Source organism: Harpia harpyja, chromosome 6, assembly GCF_026419915.1.
Source record: "Harpia harpyja isolate bHarHar1 chromosome 6, bHarHar1 primary haplotype, whole genome shotgun sequence".
NCBI lineage: Eukaryota > Metazoa > Chordata > Aves > Accipitriformes > Accipitridae > Harpia > Harpia harpyja.
This window is the reverse complement of record NC_068945.1, coordinates 14625011-14650256: the sequence shown is the minus strand read 5'-3', so window position 1 is coordinate 14650256 and position 25246 is coordinate 14625011. Positions and strand designations below refer to the sequence as shown.

Sequence of the window (25246 nt, the reverse complement as noted above, 5' to 3'; positions counted from 1 at the left end):
GAAGTTACTTGGCGTAATACATATTAACAGCTCTCCCTCAATAATGAGCTCCTACCAGGCACGTATTATATGTCTCAAGAGCCAATTAACAAATAGAAGTTTGTGTCGTGTTGAACAGACTGGAAGATAGGGGCACACCGTGGATGTTTGCATCAGTACCAGCCATCTAGACTCCCTCCTACAATCAGTGGTAAGAAACAGGCACCACTACAGCATGTCTCATTTCATATCTTTCAAAAGACTAATTTCACCTTACATGAACTGCTTCTTAGAAACACCCATTTCTCTTTACCCGCCACAAAGGAGGCTTGGATGACTCTTTCAGTTGCAGCCAGATACACCGATACCATCAATAGTTCAATGCAATAAGACCCATTCTCTAAACCTGAAATGAAGGCAACAACATTTGCACGGAATACTCTTACTCTGAAAGGACAAAAACAGGTCTTATCACATTACAGATAAGAGAAAAAGGAATTTAGAGTACAGATCATCTAGATTTCAAGCTGACTGGTCCTGAGACAAGAACTCAGAAAGTAACCAAGTTTGAGAAAATAATTAACAGATGACTACTACTGCTGCTGCTGTTATGAAGAATAAATCCAAAGTTCAGGAAAAGAATCGAGTCTTCAACCTGCACACCATATGAGAATTTGTTTGCATGCAGATTAACAACAGGATCTTTTAGCACATAGCTCAATACTAGGGATTATGCAAAGGTTTTCATCAAAAGCATTGTATCAATGCTGTTTTAACCAGCAATCTGATCTCAGAAACTTAGCTTACACATCTTAGATGGCACATAAGCCAAAATACTGTTCCATGTGGTGTACATGGAATACGGTTTGGCATGGGGGAGCAATTCCAACACTGCTTTACCGATTTACTTCCACAGCTTGTGCTGGTATAAATTCTCCCCACAGACAAGGCTGAGACTCCAAGGATCACTGCATTTGATCTCATCAAGCTACTTGGATTTAGGCTAAAATGAAGCGGATGAAAGAGGATGTGCAAAAAGACATTGGTTGCTACACAAACATTTCAGAGCATTTTCTGTAACATCGGAAAGAGAATGGAAGAAACGAGGAGTTACTATTCTGAAAGTGGATATTTATGCACCAGCCCAGACAACAAAAAGCAGGAGGCTACGGAGCACTAAGTGAGCAGCTAGACAAATCAAACAATCATTCAAAGCAAGGACAGATGAATCTCAGAGCGGACTTGTCATTCTTTGTAGTTCTGAAAAAAGCAAAGAGTATTTTTAAAAACATGAAACAAAGCAGAAATAAAATTTGCACCCGAATAGGAGGATTCTGTGTTCTCCATTGGGTTGGAATTTCACTATATCATTTTTTGACAAAAGCATCAATTTCACAGCATATGTAAACAGGGTAGTTTCACAGAAATTATACTAAGAGAGTCTTAATGATGTTCCTTAGAGAAGCAAGAGCAGAATACCCACTGCTAACCAGAATCACTTCCTCATAAAAATAACGATCTGCTTCAGACACAACCAGAGGTAATTACAGACACCGCCACCCCAATAGCAATAAGTCGGGACAGTTATCCACAGCACCACGTACGCCATTGATTCAGTGTTACCTATCTACATGTCGGCTAACAGTTTGCTTAAAGGCAGCAACAGCCGCCCCCTGGTCCAGCAGAGGCCCTCTTTTGTAAACTGTGTTACTGAATGCATACCCATCCGACGGAGGGTAGTCAGGAACACTGGGAGGCTGGAAGACAAAAAAGAAACAAAGCCACAAAGTGGATTAGTGTCAGCAGCAGCACCGCCTAGTTCACTTAATCCAGCACCCCTAGGGTCCCTGTCAGCATTCACGCATCCGCAGGTGCTCATGGTTCCGCTATGAAAAGTTAATAACTTCTGCATTTCAAATACATAAACAGGGAGATCAAAAGGATAAGAATAAAAGAATTTCTATCTTAAGTCATCCTACTGCATTAATATTGCAGTGGATATTCTTTAGAAAAACAGTTCTCTGGGGCAAGGTCCATGTCATCTCTCAGGTATCACTACAGCAACACAACTTGTAAACAATGGCTGAATGGCTTTAAAATAAACTGCACAGAGAAACCGCTTTGAGCTTTTGTTCTAGGTGTACGCTTAAAGCCAGAAACCTCTAGCTAGCTAACAGTATGTCTGCAGAGGAAATAAAACCTCCCAGGTAAAATTATCACTGTATTGCAGGATCATAATATGAAGTGGCTCATATGTGTCACCTTCTCACTGAACATGACTATAGTCAAATAAGAAATGCAAAAAGTAATGTGATAGTTGGTATAATTAAGGATAATAATCACAATTTATCACAAGCACATATAGAAAAATATTCAAGGCTTTAGGAAATTCTTTTTAAACAGCAGTCCTTTAAAAAAAAAAAAACAAACCCCCCCCCCCCCAAAACCAAAACCCCCCAAAAAACCCACCTTAAATTCAGCAATGATACTCTGCTTCTAAGAAAGAACTATTTTAACCACCATTACCCAAAACAAAAACAAGCTAAGCAGCTCATTTCTGGAGATTATGATATTGAAATTGCTCATTCTAGATCTTTTCCTTATACTACCATCCAGTTGCACAAGTTAGAACAGCTGAGATTCATCAGAAATTGCCAAATCTTTAAGCCTGGTTTGTTGGGATTTTTGGTTGGTTTGGGGGTTGGTTTTTTCCTGTCTATGTGGCTACAGAAAAGCCGCTCACCTAATTTCTATCTCCAAGTATCTGACCTGGCACCCAGAGACACTTGCCTACGGGACTGAGGGTTTATGAAAATAAATTAAAACCACACAGCCCCCCCCATACACATAGAATATGCTTTTAAACTATATTATTAAGACCTCTTTGAAAAGAAAAATCTCAGGTGTCACCTAGCTTATACCTTACATCAAAAGACACCCAGGAAGCAGGAACTCATTTTACTTCATGCACAAATTATTTGCATCGCCTTAGCCTCACTGCACTCTCCATCACCAGTTCCCCGTTGTTTCACTGCCATTTGAAGTCCTCATTGCAGAACTGACTCCACCCTGAAACCCCTCCAGTCAGAGCTGTGTGTGTGACTAGATCTTAAGATTCAGGAATAGGGGAGGGGAAGAAAAAAAAAAAAAAAAAAAAAAAAGGGCTCTTATGAGCAGGAACCTCCAATGCACTTTGCCAGATGCCAGAGCAGTCCCTGCCCAGCAGGGAGGGCAGCCGCACGCACCCCTTCTCCACTCCCAGCATGGCACAGCTCTCGACATGCAGCCTTGGTCCTTGGGAGAGCAGTGTCACACCGAGACACGAGGCCAATTAGTGGCAAGAGATGAACACTTAAAATCTCATCTTATTTTTCCAGCACTCTTCATTAAACAAGCTCTTACAGCAGACTTATGAAAGAATAATTATTCTGGTATCACCCACTCCGGGGCGATACTTCTGCTGCAGACAAATACATTTTGCACTCACACAGCTTTTTCCAGCTGAGCACCTACAGCATTTCACAGCTATTAAGCAGCTCAGCGCTTTTCCCCCCAGGGAAGTGCTGAGGCGGCACCGGCGCAGGGAGCCGAGGTACCAAGGTTAAATGACTTGCCCAAGACCGTGCTGGAATCAGCAACAGTCACGAAACTAAGGCCTGACATCCCAGGTGCCAGGCACACAAATACCTTCAGTGAACTGGGATATACATGTTATTTTTTTTGTCTTTTGAAGATTAAGTCAAAGAGGCTAAGTTGGCACAACTACCAATCCAACCAACATTACCACCATGAAAAAGAATGAAATCAACTCCCTGAAACACAAGCAACCTCAATGCATTTTCCCCCTCCGAATTTGTTTTAACTTCTTATATATATAAATAGTAAATGAAATTCTTGCAGTCATGAGAAGAGAAAAATTAATGCTCCTCTTTTTTCAATACTATTTTGTCTTTTTTTTTTTTTTCCTTTTTTTTTTTTAGTAATTTAGAAGGAGCACAATGTAAACAAAAAAAACATCCATGGAAATGTAGAGCAGCAGTGAAACACTGAGACAATGTTTGATGAGACTTTTTGGGGAGATGACCAAGGAAGGGGGTGACAGCAATGGCAACAGCTACATTTCACATTATTGTGCCCATTAACTTTCCTAAATACTTTCTTGCTCAAAATCAATCACTGGCAATAACTTAGTTTTTGGCACATTTATTCCTGTACATCTTGTTAGGCATAAAGCCAAGCAGTGTTTTAAGTAATCAAATACATACCATGTTATCCTCCTTTGCCTGGCAGACTTTTTACCCAATTTGTTTGTGTCTACAGCTGAGCAGACTTTTTTTTTGGCTAACAGAGATTTTCATTAGAACAAAGTTTTATCGTGACAAGATTTCCATGGGCAGCTTTGATAAACTTTTGCTGGGGAAACTTTGCTGTCTCCAATAACAGAATTGCTCTGCAAGACAACACCATCCCATAACAGCCAATAATCCTTCCCTTGAATCTTCTTCCATGTGTGCATTTTTTCACTAACAGATAAATATATATATATTTTATATACACTATAAAATTAAGATAAAATCCAGTATCATTGCCTTAAGAGGTACTTCAAATACAGTACTGGTGTAGATTGCTCGAGGAAGACTATGGACTGAACCTAGAAAATTCTTAGGTGCACTTCCATATCACAGCTGCTAACAGGGGACCTTGGACTAGCTAACACTTGATTTAAACTAGAACTAGCAAAGAAAAATAAATTAAATTTTTAAATTAAAGCTTACATCCTCCCAACAAAGAAAAGCTTTCAAAATTAAAACTTTTATATGTTTAAAATGGCAATAGGGTTTGTTGTGAATTAAAAAGCAACAAAATCCACATATATTCTTAAAATTTTCACAAAAATCAAAGTATGTTTTCTGACCAACTCTACTAAAAAAGTAGGGGGTAGAACCTTTGTTGAGAAACAAAACGACTGACTATAAAGTTGGTCAGAAAATGCACTCTGGTTTCTCTGAAGGCTTTAGATGGTGGTGCATGTTTCCATTCTCTAAATAGAATAATCTAACTTTTGCTAAATTCAGCACATTTCTTGGGAGAAAAGGATGGGAAAACATTCCTGTGCAATAATTCATCTAATTGGCAGCTGTTTTTCAGAAGTAAGCCTAAATTACCTGACGTAGCATCACTCTGATAGCACCCCCGAATACCTTCTTGCAATACAGTGAAAGTGTCAAGAAACTAATGAAAGGAATACTAAATTCCACGTTTGTGAAGCAGCAGCTTAAACCCAAAATTCCCTAAAAAGTGGTGGGTTTTTTCCTTCTTGTCTGTGTGCCTGTGCATGGTTGCACATTTAAGAATACTTTGGTTCAAATTCTGCCTGAAGTGTATATGACCAAAATCAATGGGATCTGAAAGCACAGGTCAAGAATCAGACTGAACCTGAGGGGCTTGGACTGCCCTCCCAACTGAGGTAGGAAAGTGCCCCAGGTTCAAGGAGAGCAGTAGGCAAAAGCCTTATATTTTTCCTAATTGCATTTTTGGTGGCTGAACAGGTATTTGGTTTTGTATAACTTTAATGTAAGCGTAATGAGCTTGCACTGATGTAGCAGGCGTCAGAGCACAGTTGCTCCAACAACGTCATGGAATATTTTCTTTATGAAGGAAGCAGTTGGTGTTGCCTTCAGCTAAATTACAAAACGCTGTCGCAGGTAACTTACCTCAGTTGACAGTCTCTTCATTTCTTGCTTCCGCTGTTGCTCTGCAACGTTTGCCACAGACTCAGCCAAATGGTTGAGTTCTTGCTCCTTTGGAGCTCCCATGAAGTTCAGCAAAGGAGGCTCCCAACCATTTCGGAAACGGGGGACATAAGGTGGAATAAAATGGTCTTTGGGCCAGTCCGTTCTGCATGAAAAGTAAATTAGAGATCCGTATCAAGGGCCACACAAATATTGGTTTAATAGGTTTCCTAAAAATTGAAATGCTTTAGATTTTTATTAGTATAGGGTAGAGGCTGGGATTACAGTAAAGATGGAATTGTGCTAGAACAGAGAAAATCAGCAAAAAACATTTATCGACCACAACTATGCTCCCTGCTGTGCCCTACAGAAAGAAACTGCTCCTGCCGTAAGGACATGTCAGTGGTAAAACACAACAAATTTTTGTCTTGTAGCAAAGGATGAGTAATAGAAGAATCAATCACAAACAATTCTAGGTTTTGTTTAAACTGTTAGATGGGGTGAAAGCACTAGACAAGACTTCAAAGAAACAGCCTGCTTTATAAGAAAGTCTGAAAGCAGGTATGAAGCATGGAAGCTTAGGGGGCCTAGCTACACCTAAAACAAAAAGTTAAACAATAGCTTTTACTGACAAAAACCCCCTAACTCTACATTCTCCAAGACACAAGTGTTATCATCACATTCGCTGTTTTATAGTCCAGATTGGTCTTTTAAAAATACTATATTAGAGAGCTCCATTAGCATTCCCTATTGTAATACAAAATACCTCAATTAACACTTTCATGCTCTGCCTTTTCACTATACTGTCCTGCAATATAAATTACTGTATCTTCGCAGTGGAAGCAGAAATGGGAGTATACGTTACAGTCTTTTAACAGTGTCGTTGTTGACACTGCTAAAAATTAAGGGACAAATGCTGCCAGTCACACAAGTTGCCGGACCAGCCAGCAATTACCAGCCCATTAGCAGGCCTGAGCTAGGTCTGTAACCCTTGAGTTTTATCAGTCATGTCTCCTGCTATACCACACCACAGCGTACCTCTGTATACTGAGATCAGACCATCATTTCTAATTTGTGCAGGTCAACCAACTATATTCCAAGTGCTTCATTCTTCACTGCCCAACATGAGCTACTTCTCTTTCCATTAAACCTTTTTCAGGATGGACTAAACAAATGATGATTGTCGTTCCCAAGACAAGGAGCCCATTATTTTACACAGTGATCCATTTTCCCTGCATGGGCCTCCAATGCTATGAGGCAATTTCCACTGCCAGTCCCACCACAAGCTGCCATGAAGCCAGCAGAGCTTGAAGCAGGTGAAGGCAAGCAAATGGTGCTTCGCTGGGGCAAGCTCCCTGGCAGTCACAAGGAGCTGCAATTCCTGTTTCCAGCTCATTTTGTAGTAGCAGGCCGAATGATAGGCCCAAAGGATGAATTTGGACATTCCTGGTCCTGCAGCAGAGTGATATTAAGGAAAGGAAAGACCTGTACATCACTCTCCCTCCTCTGAGGATGTTTGTCATGCCTTCCTTACCAGCGAAACACTCAAATACTTTTTAATCAATCAATTAAAGAAATCCACTTGGTAGATGTTTATGTTCCAATTTGAAATCTAAGAGCAAGGATGAATAAACACAAAATACATGATGCATTTCCAGCCCAAGTGATTCCATACTTACTCATCATCAAATGTACTTATCTACCACATATTACAAAGTTAAAACACACTTTGCTAATTTAAGCTTTTTCTGTTGCATGTTCTAGTTACCTAAGTAATTTCAAACCATATACTTACCCTAAAAAACAACAAATGCATAAAATAGTTAATTTTTAGCTAAGCCTAACCATAATAGTGAATCCATTAAGAACAACGTGTAGGGTATGCACATGTAACATGGTTCAGCCAATAAGCATTGCTTAAAAATTGTAAGCGTTTTCTTTATAGCATTATGACGCTTTTGAAGAAGTAAAGACATTGTAAATTTTTAGCTTTTGATAATTATTGGAAACTGAAAGTAGAAATCTGTATCCTGTTCTTCAATATTTTGTCACTTTTTATTGCACCTTCTTCAAATTGAATTTTAACAAAGTCCAGATAGCTGGTTGGAAAAATAATGGTGAAAAACAACTGGAAATATGCAAGGGACAGCTCAGAAAAATTTACTGCAAGAGGTTATGTCAAAAGGTTCTTCATACCATGGACAAAACAAAAACTTCTGTCTGCATTTTCTCCCTCCTTGCGACCCCTAAAATCAAATCACTCTCAAATTCCACTGAGGCTAAAGAGTTCCTCTCCAAAAACTTCAAAGAACAGTTCTGAAGAGTCCAAAGGCTAACAAATTAATACTGAGTTTACTGGGGGGTCGATAACCTGGTTAAGATTGTGTCAATAAACTTGAGTTGAGAGATCATCTGTAAAATATGCAAAGGCTTTTTCTCACCTGGCTTTGGTCCATGTGTCACCCAATGACATCCATAACTGCCCTTCCTCACTGGTAACAGTATATCGCAGGAAGTCTATAGCATCTTTTGTTAAGAGGGGGCTGAGTACTGTACCAGCAAGCTCTGGACCTCCTGTCGTCTGTACCACCTAAATCCAAGCATTAAAAAAATACAAAGAACGTACACATCGTCAGTAAGGAAGTTACTGTGAATATAAGTTACATACAGTGCTGCTAGGAAACATTTATCAGTCACCCTCCTCCTCCCCCCCCCCCCCCCCCCCGCCAAAAAAAAAAAAAAAGGAAACAAAAGTCTGAGAAGCTAACAATGTGTCTTAATGTCCTACAGAATAACTAAGCCATTTATTGCAGTACTGCTGTTCCGGTCACCAACCATTTTATATTTAGATCCACTTTTGGCAATGTTATTTTTGCTCTACTGATCAAAACCGCACATACTTCCAGTAATTAGACATATAGCTATGCTTTCAACTCTCCTCCTGCATTATGTAAAGTATCTCTATTTTTTGCTGTTAATTAAAAATTATAATGGCAAACTGTTAACACACAGTGCTAAAGATGATTTAAATAAATATATTTAATAGATGGGAATATACACAGAAAAGGATATGAATTATTTTCTAAAGAGAACCTCATCCTGAGATACACACATTTCTCCTTAGTTACTGTCCAGGGATGCAACATTTCGATCTTGTTATGCTTGAAAAGGTTACAGAGCATATAAATACAAGAGTTCTGAAGGAAAACACTGAGAAATTATAAAACCTTACCATATGTAGTGGGGTAAAGAGAAAATGAACCAGTTCAGCTGCACTAGGATTCTGGATATGGAACTTTAATTTGGCCTGAAGGAAAGGGAAAATGATACATTTTAAGAAACATTTAACTTTTATGACAATAAATACTTCACATAACAATGGCCATCCCTGGTCAGGCCACAGGTCCACCTAAACCCAGTGTTTTGTCTGCAACATCCGCTAAGTGCAAGTGCTCGTTCGTCCAATTGCTTTTGAATCCATGTATATCTTTAGCACCTATTGTGCAAACCAAGAAGTTCCGCAACTGAATTATATGCTTTGTAAAGAAGCATCTCCTCTGGAAATTTGCCACCTCTTCATTTCATTAGTATTCTGTAGTTCTTTTCCAAATGAAAACTGAACAGTCCTTTCCTACTCTCTTTTTCCAGAGATGCTCATAACCATCTATAGATTTATTATATTCTTCCTCTGTTTGGTCTTTTCCAAGCTAAAGTAATTCCTTCGAGCATTCTTGCCCTTCCTGTAACTTCTTCAGTTTTGCTATGCTAGGGACAAAATAAGGCCAGGGAACATATTGGCACATTGACGCTCTTCATTTGTTTGGGGTTTTTTTTTCCTAATGGTTCTTAACATTTGCTTGGTTGATCACCATTGAACGCAGATGACGTTCTCACAGGAATCTGTATTGCCTCAACATTTTGTTCCGATTTGGTTTATATATGAGATTTTTCCCCACCTGTACATGATTCTATCATACCTATCACTATTGAATTTCATGTGTCACTTTATCTGCTATCATGAGATACTTCTACATTTGTATATTCAACACTCACCATTTACCAGAACACCTGTAAATACGTTGGACAGCAAAGGCCTCTGCAGAGGCACGTGTGGGACTTCACTGCTAAATTTACTGCACTTTGAGAACCAGCATTTTAGTCCTATAATTTGTTTTCTGTGTCACCAAACAAGAATCTAAGAAGCTACATTCAACCTCTCAGGACCTCAGTTTCTTTAAGAACTTCAGAGTGTGCAGCCTTGCTGGATGTGTTTTGGAAATAAAAAAAAAAAAAACCCAAATCAAAGAATTGATGGATTTATAGACATTATTTTGTTTTTCAAGCATGTTTGCTTCTTCCTAAATTTAATATACCTGCCTACAAACTGTATCCTATGAGGGGCGTGCCTCAGCGGTACTTGGTTGTCATAGTCCCTCAGATCCCTGGAATAACATTAAAGATTATCAGCATTACCTTAACCACTTCTCTTCCTCTGGAAGAAAAGCAGTTTCAGAGAGGTTACACACCATACCATGTGGTTTGCTGACTTAGTTTTTGGAATAGATGGATGAACAGTGCCCATTCAAACAGGGCTTCTATTCATCTGCCTGTAACTTGCCATTTTGATTTGCTGTTCTTTAACCCGTTACCAGTTCTTCAATTGGAAACAGGTAATCTCTTATGTCCCCCATAAAAAAAATGGTTTTCATGAACATACCGTCCACTATCAAGCTTTTCCAAATAAATATATGCATTAAAAAAAAATCTTATACTTTCTCTGATTCAGGTTCTTGGAGGATTTCTTTTATTTACTGATTACCCATTGGCCCTGCAGGCTCCAGAAGCAGCATGCCAGAATGTGTTTTAAAAAGTTATAGTATTTTTTTATTGCATCTTGCCATCTGCCTCAAACTGCTTTTGGCTAGCCTCATTCTACTTTTACATCTAGCCTTCCAGAGCGTGTCTCCAAATGAAGAAAGGAGGAGGACGTGTTTTTACTTCTAATAACTTCCTATACGTTGTTCTTCAGTCATAACAACTTTCTTTTGATCTTTTCTAATGTTTTTTTGACAGATGGTAGGCATTTTCTAGGAGCTTCCAGCATGGTATTTTAAAACAGTTTCCATTCTACTGGCAAGGACTTTAGTCTTCTAGCTACACCTTTTATTTTTAAACTAGATTCTTAAATTTATACAGTTCTCCATGTCTGACATAAAGCCCCAGGAAGTGAAATTTCAGGCTTTTGTGGGTCCTGCAATGATGCTTAAGTAAAGCACTGTTACAGCACAACTCTTTAAAAGCAACATTAGAAACTACAACCTAGATGCTGCTGAGCACAAAAACAAGAAGTGTTTCTTCTCCTGTACAGAAGATAAAGATTCAAAGATGCACATGTTTTTCTTGGGTGAAAAACTAATTTAAATGCAGAACGCACTAAGAAGTAAGAATGGAAAAAAATTAACATTACAAGCTCTGTTACTGAGAAGGATCAGCATGTTAAGACATCCATCCCCCCAAAACCAGCAATCAATACAGGTCAAAATCACAGCATTCAATATAAGGTTTAAAAAAAAAAAACAAACAAAAAAACCCCAAACTATTCCTAACATTTCTAAAAATCTCCTATAGCACTGCAGTCAGAATTCATGCCCCAAGAAGAAGAAAAAGCTGATTTGACCCAGTGAATGCAAGAACAATCTTCCCCATTGGCATAGCTTCCCCAGCAATTGGAAGGGACAGTCAGTATCTGAAAGAAAATGCTTTGAAGGTGTCCCACATGCTGCTTTCCTTTAATAGCACTTGCAGAAGAGGAGATGCCAGGAGAAGGCTCTTGAATTAGCATCTCTGCTTGTTGAGAACCTATAAAGCAACAGCAATTTGTTGGAGGGAATGTTCTGAGGCCAGAAAGGTCCTATGTAATGATGGCAACAAGCACAGAGAGTCCGATGGGCATAACTGGGCATAACTGAATAAAACTAAATTAAGGCCACAGCTGGTGATGCTGGCAAGCATGCAACAGAACCATGATCCCAACAGACATTCCTAGAAACTCTTTTCCAATTTAAACTCAGATTTCCCAAGTAAAAGGCTTTAAAGAACCAGGAGAAGAAGAAACGCAACAATGCTGAAAAAGAAATATGCTCATCTAGTCACTGTGTATAGAGCCCTTGAGGAGCAGCATCCCAAAGCTGCCTCAGAGGCCAACCTCGGCCAAAGGTGGCCAGCTCCGCTCTTGTCTCCTTTCAACCTTGGATGCAGAAGGAAAAGGTGAATGTCCAAGATCAGTCAAGTATCAGCTGAGCTATCTTCCTGTGTATCAGCCAAGGACCAAACAAGATCACATTTCCAGGTATATCAGCATCCTTGAAGAGGATACTTGTGGGTTTGCTCTTTCTGAAAGGGCAGTGGAGACCAAGACACCACAGACCCAGGCTCACTATTCCCTGCATGGCATGACCATCTCTGCAGAGCTGGCAGCAGTAGGCCATTTAAAACCCACAAGGTTTCTCTATGTGGACAAGGCACCCCGAAAGTTATAGACAGAAGGCAGAAGACTTAATACATTCCCAAAGACAAGATAACCTTCTGCAGCTCCCTCAGAGGAGTCAACAAGAAAGCATCCACACCCACTGGAATAGCAGGAACCTCCAAGGAAACTCAAAAGTATCTACAAAGCAAATCTGTCACGTTACCGATTCTTCCTTCTCTTCATCTTTCCCCAGAATTTTAGTTCTTCGCTTCATACTAGTGAAATAAGACAGGAAAATCAATGCAGCAAAACTGACACCGAAATTAATTTGTAGCAGCAGGGAAAATAAAGATCACGTTATACTTAACATCAACTATCCCAGGAAAAAAAACCTGTTACTGCATGCCTCACACCACCATATCCACTAGCAGTCACTTACCAGAAGATTGAAGCCATGCTTGAATTTTTGGAAGCAGTCAACAAATTCATCTGGAGGTGGTGGTTTTGCACGGAGAGTAAGAACTCCCTCTGGTGAACAAAACAAGATTTATAGGGTATATAATTTCTGTAAATATTACAGGTATAGTAAACATATAAATACATAATAAATTTACCAACTTACAGAATTTTATAAATATTAGAACCACAACAGTGAGCATATTCTGCAGTCATATCTCTAGTCACTCCCCACTGACTCAAAGCAAATGATTTTCACAGGTTTCCCTCTAAGAATACACTGCGTAGGATTTTTTTATGCTCAAAGTGAAACAAAATTACTACATTCATGAAAAAACAACACAAAAAGACACATTTGCTAGCTACTTCAATGATCCTTAGAGAAACAGAATTGTGTGCAGTAAGAACTCCTACCTCCAGGTCCTTTCTTTTTACTTTTCTTAGTTTTCTTCCTCTTTGAAAGTTCAGCAAATGCTTCAGCAGCTTTTTGAAGTTTGGTAACAAAATACTCAATGTCATCCAAAATATGGTTCAGAATTTGCTATGGGAGAAAAGAAAAATAACAGTTTCTCTACAGAACCTATTAGCAGAAATACTCCAGAAATCAAAATGACTACACTCTCAGACACCAACAGCTTCCTCGGGACAAAATCCACGCTCAAATATTGCTTATTTAGATTAATTTTGTTCTTAACTTTACATACCTGTAAAGTATTTTAAATCTTAGATTTTTTAAAAATTTAGGGCCACTGAAGTTTTTTAAAATATAAGCATCAAGATTATTAAATTCAGATTGGAATTACACAACTCATTCACACATTACGTTTTCTCTTGCAACACATGAAAAAACTTCTAATTATTTGTGTAGGACAGCATTTTCCTAAACAGTATAACTTCATAATCTCCTTTAATACAAAGTATTAAGCTCTTTGTTGAATGGCAGAATGTAGTTTTATAGAAGTACTCTTTGAAGAATTGTTTTCACAGAGCAAGTGGAGGAGAATGAAGGAGCCCCCGGGGAAAACACGCATACACCAATTCAGCAGGCCTCAACATGCTTTCCTCAAGACCCTCAGATGTTGCTGAGGGCAACATCAGAGTAGAAAAGTAGAACTGACGAATGGGGCAATATTTGATATTCCATACATCATAAGACCTCCCCGATGTTGTTGCTCATAGGCAATATCAGAAATGACCCTATGTTCATTTTCCAGATACTGCACATATCTAAGTCACACTAAATTAACGGAATTTAAGTTTACCCTTACACAGTTTGCTGAATTTGGTCTACCACATAAAATTAGCATTTATATTTCTAGCTCTTCAGAGCAGAACACTTTGCATCAACATTCAGTACTTTTTAATTTTCTTTTTCTTTTTTTTTTTTTTTCCCCAAGGAAAAAATAAGAAAAAGAACAATGACCTATTCATTTTTAAGGTCTACCACACAAACAAAGCCTGCCTGGAAAACTTTCCTCCAGAACTAATTTCCCATGTGGAAAAAGCCTTCCCACAAAGTAGAGCTGCAAAATTTCACAGACATTAAACAATATCACTTGTAGTTTCTCACTTACAACATCTCTGTCAATCCTGGCTGCTATCATCTCTGCTGTTTCTTCGTGATCATGGTATTGTCTATGTTTTTCAACTGCAGAAAAGGGAAGATGAAAAGACGACATCTATATACACAGAATTAGTAACCAACATTTCCTATACAGCTTATGCTTGAAACCATGCTGCCATGAGAAAAAGATGGGAAATGTTTGTACCATTCACTTTGCAAGGACTCCACACAAGGACTCCACACAATCTGAAAACCTTGCATCCTAATGCCTGATCCTGCCGCATCTCACAAAAAAGCCTAGGTGTATGCTTTCAGTCAACTTAGCTGCATAAATGAAGTTAACCACAGAAGTGTGGGACCAGGGTCTAAATCAAAAGAGTGGCAGATTATAAATACAACATAATGAGAAATCACCCCATTTTGTAAAATATGCTGAAAGCTACTCCAGCAGAAGTAAGCAGGAAGGAAGAGTGTAGCCATGACTTCAAAGAATTTTGATGTAGAAGTTAAAAAGAAAAAAGGGACGTAGGCATTTGGACAGAGAGACCAAGTCTGGCAACACAGAAATGGGAGGTAATGATGTGATAAAACAGGTATTTCCAAATAGCAATGGACAGTGTCAGTAACTTTTATTCTAAAACAACAAGGGTTAACATTTTGAGCAACGGTAAGTTTTGCATTTTTAAGTCATGTTAAAAATACTGTATTGCTTTTGTTAACAGCTGGGATTTTAGTAAGTGCATTTTTATTCCATGTGAGTGGAATAAAAGGAACTGCAGTAACTCAGGTCCACAACTGGTCTAGGAAGACAGACCACTTGACAAACTAATGAAACTTTTCTGAAGTTGAGATGTTGTCAAACAGAGGAACAAACTAGCCTTTACTCAAGACAGATGTAATAGTGTAGGTTAGTAGATGAAAACATTCTTAACATTACAGATTTCTCTGAACATTTTTAGTTGTTTTCTTTGCATAGTTGTGTACTTTGTTGAGTGATACAGTTTAATAAACCAAAAATAATAAAGACTCCATGGTTAATGACTTCTAATTCTAAAATTTTAGTATCTATTATTAAAAGAAAAAAACCAAACCAAAAAAGGCCTCACTTTAACCAAGTTTATTCCCTTAATACAGTCTATTTTACAGAATGAACTTTATTGTTTCTAAAGAATATTTTTTTCAAAGAAATCTGATCAAAATGAAAATATTTGTTAGAGATTTAAAAAAAAAAAAAAAAAAAAAGGCGCCAAACAAAAAAAAATCCAAACCCATCAGAAAAGAACACTAGTTTAGCCATACAGGCCATTATGAAGATAACTATAAAATAAGTAAATAATGCTGAACTCTAGTCACCTTTTAATCCATGATTATATCTTTTAATTGTTCAAAATATCTGGCCTACGCTCTCCCTATTACTAAAGAGAGCATCGTTAAATCACTGGAGTTATGACTGTGAATATTACTACGTTCACAAAAAAAGCCCAGGTTAAAATCCATAGCCCCCACCCTCACCCAGCTAAACACAAGTAAAAAAGGCTCTGAACAGCAATTCAGAAAACGGGTAAGTGCGAGTAAATGACAAGTCAGATTATGACAGTCAGGTCTTATTCCCCAGATCAGGCAACGGCGGCTTGGGGCATTTCAAACTAGACTGGGAGAATAATCCTGTCTGCTGTCAGCGAGGACAGAGGGGTGACCTCGCAACCATTTCTGTATCTGGGTTCAATTACCGTAATCTTTACAAAAGCGGTCTTTCCAAATTACTTTTGTTATTACCGAGCATCATAAAGACCTACTGCCCAGAGCAACCGTTCGCCACTGCGCCGCGCGGCCGCGGGCTCCCAGTGACACTCACGCTCGCCCTGCTCCGCGGCCCAGGCGGACCACGCCGCCACCCGGCTCCTCACGTCCACTTGGGTGATGGTCCCCGGCAGCACGGGGGCAGGCGCCCGCGGCGGCGGCGGGATGGCACTGTCAGCTTTGGATATCATCCTAGAGGGAGAGAAGAAAGCCCAGAAGTGACACTTGAAGGAAAAACGTTCTCCTGGCTAGCGCTCAATCAGGGACGACGAGGAGGCTTCACAAGGACCTCTTCTACTGGTGAACACGCTACGGACTTGCCAAGTAAGCAGTACCCGAGACCACGATGTGCAAATATGTTAAACGCAGTAGGAAACCCACTCCGTGATGGGGTTAGCAAATCTTTGTTACCTGGCCACATGGGAAATCCCCAAGCAGTGCCACAGAATGTAATGTCTAGAGACCTGCCAGTTTACACAGGTAAATTCAGTGGCTTGGGTTTAGCAGGTGGTGTTTTTACCACCATATGCAGTTTACTGGCTGGACTTCCATTTTGTGTGAAATTTTTCATTAGAAGTTACCCTTCAGCCATCACAAGTTGAGTATCTAGTCCCCAAATTTGACAGGTTGCCAATCACCTGTTTCTTAAAATCCTACCAACAGAACCAATTAAATTTATTTGCTGATTCTCCTTTTTGTAACAGTGGCCTGTTCATCCTGTCTTGATACAAACGTATCAATGTTCCCACCTCCAACTTTCCCGTTTTCCAGTTCTTAGTGTCGTTTTAAATACCATAAGGAAAGATGTCTTTGAAGTCATTCTGAAGCTTGATACCAACAGACAAAAAAAAAAATCTCAACAACTCCTGTCATACACACATCCCACCACTTCCCCACGCCCCTATTTAAAAGATCTTCACCTTAAATTCATCTCTTTATAATCTCATCCATGGCATTCAACAACACAAAATGTCAAGCGTTATTCGGTCTTTGGACACTGAACAAAAAAAAAAAGTTTCCTTCACCTTTCCTTCCTCCAGTCTCCTGGGCACTCTCCTCCACATGTCCCACACTTCTACTTGTCAAACAACACTGCAGCAACTCCATAATGCAATGTCAGGCAGGAGGGTCTCTCCCCGCAACCCGATGTCAGCATGTGCATGATACAACAGCGAGTAACTGGCACTAAGCTGTCACGCACTCATGACCTCTTGGCCTCATAGCCCTCGGAGACTGATATCTCAGATCGCTTTTCCCACCAGATGTACTGACCTACAGTCTCTTCCCAATTAAATCTCATTAGTTTCCCAGCATATCCAATGTGTTTGAGTCCTTCTAGATTGCTTCTTTGTACTTATACCTGTTTGTTACAGTCCCACAAACAGTAAAGTCTACTTATTTGATTTTAAACCCACAGATAAAGTCAGACATAGTTCAGTTTTTGTTGTGTTTTTATAGGAGTGTCCATTACTCTAGGAAAACTTTGTAAGTTGTGCATCAGAATTTAACAGGTAGCTAAGACTGTTATAAACTCATTCATACAATGGTGACATTTTTACTTAATGATTTTTGTCCAGCAGAGACTTCTCTATCTGAACCACAAAACTAAGTGTTATTGATACTATCAGGACGCAGTTACATACTAACTTTTCAACAAACTACCACCATTACCATTCAGTATCTAATATATCTGTGCCCTTGTTTCTGCGCCTCTGTTGGCTACCTCTCATTTCTCCATTAAACTTCTCTGAACCCAACAGACTCTTTTCCCTCACATTTTCCAGCTGGCAGAGAAGTTATTGCTACCAGGGAAACAAGGAGTCTTCACCATCATTAAACAGGCAAGCAGGAAGATTATTCAATCATCAGGCGCTGTTTTATTTAACATCTTTAGATCCCAAAACCTTTTATCATAATCTTATTTACTTGGAGTTATGGGGCATTTATGTTTTAAATTTAAATTCTGAACTACTTGACCCATATGCAGAACTGAGACATGCAATGCTATTCTCTGGCAAGTGGGATTGATGTCAGCTGTTCCCATCACTAAGGTGGAATTGGGAAAGGTAAGAGTGATGCTATAAATTGAAAGAGCATGAGATAATTATTAAAGCAAGGCCTCTACACATGGTTTTGGAAGTATATTATCAACTAGCAAAAAAGAACAAAAGGTGGCAGGCAGACTTGGAGAGCTTCTGAATGCCGTAACAGTATTTGACGATCCTATATACTGCCAAGAAGTTAGGTTTTTACCTCAGTGTTTCAAGCCTCTTCTTTTGTTTCCCACTTTTACTGTCACTGATTGCACTTTCAATATCTTCATGAATGAAGCTAGCCTAAAGAGGCAGAAGCAGAAACCACCGGTTATCAGTTAGACTATCCAGATATATGAAATAAGTATCTCCTCATGCCCTTTTTTAGGGCATCTGTAGATTCCAGAATACCTTATCAAATCCCATTTATTTCAAAGTTCTGGGATAAATTATTTTACATACAAACAGAACAAAGAAACGCACAATGCTATTGTCTGGGAGTTGGTATTTTTGTCACTGTTCCAATCTCAAGCATCCAAGTTCGTCAGATGAGCATGTCATCTAGATACCAAGTTTGTCTGAACAGCTGTAGTTATCTCAAGTCAACCATTATTGCATAAGCTATTTTTTCCCTCTGTGTATATCATTTTTGTTTTTCTCAAGTATGTTAGGGGGAAGACATACTGTAAAAAAAAAAAATCTACTATAGATAGTAGCAGCAAAACCACTATAGACAGTAGCAGCATAAAGGATTAGGAAAGTAACTTGCAGCAATACAGTTTCCTTTAAGAAATAACGATAGCCTCCAATTTCTCTTTGATGTAACAGAAGATTAATTTTTCAGTACTTTTCCTAATCTGTAGATTCCTGTCTCTCCAGAACTGCAGTCTGCCTCCACCAGTGGCAAAGTGAAATTTTGATATATGTCTAAGGCATTATTTTAATAGAGCTTGTGTTAAACAGGTCACAGCTTCTCATAGGATTTAGAATGCTGTGTTACATGTCTTCAGCTGATAAATTTATTTCCTACACAGGTTGTCAAAGCCCAAATCTGTCAGTGTCTGGCTCACTCTACAAGGTCCACATCTTTCTTAGTACCCTCGTAATGGAGAAATACGTAACTTTTTAGGAGGAATATGTAACTTCTGCTGGGACCAGAAGACTTTGTTGAATTTAAGATCCAAGGGGATTAAGGGACTTCTCCGGCTTAATAAATTGCACTACAGAATACAGACGAGGGATACATTAAGGTTAAAGAATTAATAGAAAAAAAACTTAAGGGAATTTGAGGAACTTAAGCGCAGAAGAATTCCATTAATCATACTCTTGATATTTATTATTTAACAATTTTTTTGTTCACAAAATATTGAATGCCCCAAATATTACTGATTTTTTACTAACTTTCTATTGCAGAGGCTCCTGAAGTTCCTGGTAACTTCTAATCAAAAGCATGAAAAAGACAAGGGAGAAAGACCTAACCTTTCAAAAACAGCCAAGTCTCATGGGTAAGGAACAAAACCTAGGGTATGGTCACACACTCAAACAATACCTCAGAAGAAAAGGGGGATCCTGGACTTCCAAGTCATGCTTACATGCTCTGCATTTTTATTTGTACACAGAGGAAGAACTTCAAAAGATGAAAATCTGAAGAAAAGAGACTGCCTCTACACTTTGGGAAGCTGGGTCCAACCAGACCTCAAAAAGGATCCCTGCATTATTTAACATAAAGCCACCTTAACTTCTCACAGAATCCCAATTTCCATTGAAACTGCAAATTCTGTGCAACAAATCACACAATTAGCCAGTCATCTTCACATCACACTCACTATACCAGTTTCAAAATGGTTGCACAATGTGATTAGCAATCTGTTGTTTTAAGACAATGATATAAACTACTACAAAGGAATTAAAAAATCCCCATGAAATTATCAATCAGAATTTAAAGAAATAGTAATTATATAGAGTAACTAACAAATTAAAATTTATAACCCTGGAAATAAAGAAGTATTGTGCAATACATTTTAAAAAATTATTTAGGCTTGAAAGGAATATTTTAATCAGAGGTGAACAATCTCTTTCCTTGTTTTGCCCCTCCTGCAAGTAATATTTTCTTTTTCATTATCTCTCCAGCTGAGTGGAGATGCAGAGAGGTGAGAATGTAGAGAAGGTTTAATTGTTCAGTGACAAAAAGAGCAGAAAAAGGGGGAAAATTAGGTAAGACTCAGGGCTGGGATGAGTTCTTTGCAGATTAAAGATAAATTTGAGATAACTCAAACTATTTTACACCACTTTCTTCAGAAGCGTGAATGCAAACTGTATACATATTCCAGAGTTTTACTCATTTACAAACCTAAATGAACAGCTACAGAGCACAAGAATCAATATTTACAGTAACAACATACTTGAACATGCACTAGGAATTCAGCTTACATACTGGACTACTCTCTTGCAAGACATACTACACTACATTTACTAACATATTATAAGTAGTGTCGGTATCATAAGTGCATTAAACTCAAAGTATATTTATAAGAATAGAAGAACAGAATTATTTTCTATGAATCAGCTCACTTGATTTTATCCACTGTACTTGCCAATTCATAAAACTTCCCCTAATCAAATAAGTCATAGCAGATCTCCATTACTATCTTACCTTAATCTCATCGCATTGGAAAAGATGCAAATCGGGCTTGTTTTGGGTTGGTTCTTTACATACTAATGCAAGAATTGAATTGTAATTGCATGCATTCATCACAGCTTGGCAATGCTGAATTGTGCTTAAAGGAAAATTCTCCAGTTCATTCTGCCGGAAGAGAAAAAAAAAAAAAAAAAAACAAACACACACCACCTTACTATACAGAGTCCTGATCTCAGAAAAGCTGCATGAGTTAAAAAGGGAATGTGATAATAAGCTAATTAGAATACCGAATCTCACATACATCATTTTTCTGCCCGTTCCCTTTTTCTCTCTCTCTCTGAAAATGAGACTGCCACTCACAGATCTTACCTTTGATTCCAAGTCCACCAAACTGACAGCTTTGTCATCCACTTGAAGAATCATATCTTGAGTCCACACTTTGCCTTTGGCATCCAGCAATTTCAGCTTCCTTATTCCATCATCTACTGTAATCATTGCCTCTTTTCGGTCCAGAACAAAGGTGGTCAAGTGCTAGTGAATGGGATGTACGTTTAAAAAAAAAAAAAAAAAATTGTAGTTTTCCCTATTGCTCGGCAGTATCAGTATTCAAATTGCCAGAAAGTAGCAATACAAATTATTCATGAATAAAAGTGCCTTTGTATATGACAGATCCCACCAATAAGCCATAAGAGAGGTTGTTTAGTCCACAATGTCATTTTAAGTCAACTGATTTTTGTAACTCAGTTTGTCATCCTCTGTCATTTCCTCACTACTGCAAGCGGCTAGACTTGAAGGCATATTCTGACATCTTTCAGGTATCAAAGTGAGAATTAAACCCTGAGTATTTAATTAGCTTTGTTGAGGAGTGAAAACCTGTCTGTCTTGGCAAGCTGAATCCAGGAAGCGTCAGCAGAAGCTTCCCAGAAATACCCTGCCAACGTACCTCCACACCACCCTGACCTGCAGTGTCCTCATCTCTTCCAGAGCTGCCAGCTAGCACGCTGACGGCAACCATGATGGGCTTGCATCTGACTGGGATACCTTATGGACAGGCTACTCGCTTATTTCATGCGGATCACAGTAGAAACGTAGTATACTATTTTTGCTCACCATCAACTTGGAGTATTCTCCAGATTCAATTAATGGTCTAGAAATTAAATACTACCTCACAGACATCACCTCAACTAGCTTCCCCACCATCGTGGTTTTGACAATTTCTCCTTCAACATGCCAACCATGCAAGAAAACCCATGAAATTATTTCATTTTATCCAGGCATAAATCCAGCTTCACATTCTTACTGAAGACCTGGTTACACTCATTCAAGCTGAACCAATTTTAATATATGCCTGCACACCTATCTTCTAAATAATTAAAAAAAAAAAAAAAGATTCTGTGCTTTCTTCTATTACAGGATAAGAGCACTTAGTAACGACAGACAAGAGAGTAGATATAAGCTGCATATAATCAAAGTATTTAAAAGAAGTGAAACAAACTCTCTGCTGGCTGCTCACACAGGAATGCTTACACTCCAAATACAAGTACTAATTTTTATGCCGGTACAGTATCAAAACCGTTATGAAGAAACCAAAGAAAAATAGACAGACAATTAGAAGCAACACGAGTATTCATTTGCAAGCTGATCATAGGATAGAAGCACTTGAAATTAAGACACTTCTGCATATGATCTCACAATTTACAGCTAATTTAAAACCCAGCAAAAAGGAGCTGAGAATCTATGGTATTTGCAAGACTTGGCTTAACCCACAACCCTGGTCTGATGGTAGTGGAAGAAAGTTTGTGCCAAAGTAAGACTACAGAATGAGGCATTGCATCCAAAAGTGTTTTAACGGGCTACACATGGGCACCCAGGCTTACTCTGCTGACTATTTTAAATGTATCTACGCCTAGATAAAATATGACAGCAGCACGCAGTAATTCTGCAAAGCGGCTTAAGACAGGAAGTAACATTACACTTCACACTGGGGAAGAATCTGTGCAGGCAGAATGTATTTGTTTAACTACTACATAGTAGACTAATTGGGGCTTTTAGGGGTTAATGCTCAGCTCTTTCTGAATATTCTGTCACCTCTGCTGATTATAAGTGATCAAAGTATTCATTTTAAATATCATCCAGTGTGCCTTGCCAACAGCACAGGGCTTTTCAGCTCTGCCTCATCCTTGCAACAAGCCAGGTTCAGAGACAGGGCAGCTTAACACGTTGAATTGATATCCCATTGAGAAGTCCTGTCCGTTTGCCAAACTACACACAAATTTGCTTACATTCTTCTGCATCAAAATTTCAGCTCATTATGGCAAAGCTATAGAATTTGAGACATTTCAGTGTAATCTATTCTGAAGTGACCTTGGGCTGGCAGGATATTTTGGAAGATGTATATGCCTTCAAGCATATGTATCCTCAGAAATCATGTAGGCAAAAATAACTGCATGTAACTGAAAGCTATAATTGGTATATCAGTCCTCGTCTCACCTCTACGTGATACTGCGAAGTTTCAGATATGCTGCTGGCACTGTCTCGTGCATAATTCTTTCTTTGTTCTAGAGATGGGAGGAAAAGAAAGAATAATTATTCATTCAACTTCTTATTCCTGCTTGTTGAATATTTCTCAGAGATACTTAAGACTGGCTGTATATATGAAAACAGAAGATGAGCTGCTGTTAATTTCTGTATTGCAATGGAAAAAAACCTTCACCGCCACACAGTCCAGCACAAGGATCATACTTACGTCAACGATGTTAACGGAGAGCCGGTGGGTGCAAACAAAAGCCAGTTATCTCGTTACAGTGAGTCAGGACACTGGAGGGGAGCAGTGTTCTAACTGCAAACGCTTCATTGGGAAGCCTGATTATCAAAATCACTAGCTTGCCACTTTGGTAGCAATATGATAACTAGCATCAGGCTTACTGCCTTTGTATGAATGCACTTGAAAGCAAAAGTATTTTCTGATATACGTATAATTCTCATGTTAAATCTGCAAAGCAACAAAGCCACACACAAAACAGACCTGACTCATCCTTTATTTCTTCCTAAAGTATTCAATTTGATGAATTACTAACATAGAAATATGCATGGAAAGGACTTTAAAAAATAAAAAAAAAAAAGAGAAATACACACCAAATATATCTAAACAGAAATATTTTTCAGCTAACAAACCACAATGCTGCAAAATCAGAAACATCCTTTGCCTTTTACTCTATACAATAGATTAATATTAAACCAGGAGACGAGGGAAGGGAAAAAGCAAGATGAAGACACAACAGACACCCACACCACAAAATAATTAATTTAGATGAATACTGAAGAAAACTTTTCAACTTTAGTGGAAAAAAATTGAATGCAACATTTGGAAGGTTTTTCTCTTTTTTCACTATAACCACTTAAGTGCCTGATCTGGAACACCAGGAGCTTTGTCTCAGGAAGAAAGTCATTAGATGATGTAGCTGAGAGAGGTCCAAGGAAATACTGCAAGCAGGCAATTCTTTTCTCTCCATTTCATTAAATAACTTGATTTCGGATCTTCAAGTAAAATAAGCAGTTTGATTTTGTTTGGAAGTAAAGTACCTGATGTACATACAAAATACATCAATTTCATCCTACTTGGAGATAAAATAAAAGTGGGTGATTCTGTTGACACGAAAGTTAAGTTACTTTTTGCGAAATAAAAGAATGCTAACTACTACCAAGCACATGATCTGTGACACAGAGATCTGCAGTGAGGACACCATAAAAGCCACACTGTAAAAGTCTCTTCTGTGACCAGGGTTCCTTCATACAGGAATTTCTGGTCCTGACAGAGACAGCAGTGCCCTCATTTTCAGATGCCACTTGTGGAAGTATTTGTCACCCTTTATAATCACACCATTATCTCTCCAGTTCTCGGTCACTTTCATGAAAGACAAGACAGTTTCTGAAATACCTCACTGGCTTGAAGCCCCCCTCCCGTGATGACAAACACCGCTCGTACAACAGAGCCATCCTGCTCCTATACAGCAGCTACTCAGCTTGCTTTAGCAAAAGAAGTGTGCAGTGCAATCGGCACTGCAGGAACACCACGTATTATCACAATTTTTAACTAGGTGCGTGAATATTTCAAAATAGATGTTTTTCTTTCATTATACATTATTCTGAAATCCTAGGGCAGAGGATCTACATTGATTCCAACTGTAACTACTATTTCTGCTTTTGCAGCATGTTAGCTAAAGTATTTTTTTTGTTCATTTTCTTTTTAACCACAGTAGACACACACACATGCACACCCCAACAAAACAGTCAGTAAAGCAGTACTGTCTGATTTGCTACCTTTCTTTTTTTGTTTGGATGATGATCTGAAGAAGTAAAGTCCATCTGTTCCTAACAAAACAAGGGAATTAGAAAGTAGTATCTAGTTTAACCCCATAGAATTATTTGCATCTCCAAGGGGATCAGTTAACAGTCTTCTGTTATGGACTACAAATGATAGTTAAATGCTGTCCAGTAAGAAAGAATAGATGCTTTAAAAAAAAAAAAAAAAGTCACTTGTTTCAATTAACAATGCATCAGATATTCAGTTTTGAC

The 25246-nt window shown here is 38.6% G+C and overlaps 1 protein-coding gene across 7 annotated transcripts in view; it reads right to left on the bottom strand.

The window, feature by feature from the left end:
- EPS8 (epidermal growth factor receptor pathway substrate 8) overlaps positions 1 to 25246 on the bottom strand; it is a 141762-nt gene that overhangs the window by 22597 nt on the left and 93919 nt on the right. For 6 of the 7 annotated variants that reach the window (XM_052789795.1, XM_052789794.1, XM_052789799.1 and 3 more), the window contains exons 5-16: positions 23162 to 23229; positions 21041 to 21202; positions 20687 to 20836; positions 18254 to 18336; positions 16056 to 16192; positions 14211 to 14284; positions 13051 to 13177; positions 12620 to 12708; positions 8944 to 9018; positions 8153 to 8301; positions 5694 to 5877; positions 1603 to 1736 (exon numbers count right to left, since the gene is read on the bottom strand). In XM_052789795.1, coding sequence (XP_052645755.1) covers positions 1603 to 1736; positions 5694 to 5877; positions 8153 to 8301; positions 8944 to 9018; positions 12620 to 12708; positions 13051 to 13177; positions 14211 to 14284; positions 16056 to 16192; positions 18254 to 18336; positions 20687 to 20836; positions 21041 to 21202; positions 23162 to 23229 — 1432 coding nt within the window. The remainder of the gene's footprint in view (positions 1 to 1602; positions 1737 to 5693; positions 5878 to 8152; positions 8302 to 8943; positions 9019 to 12619; positions 12709 to 13050; positions 13178 to 14210; positions 14285 to 16055; positions 16193 to 18253; positions 18337 to 20686; positions 20837 to 21040; positions 21203 to 23161; positions 23230 to 25246) is intronic. The other variant, XM_052789798.1, reaches the window with a different exon arrangement.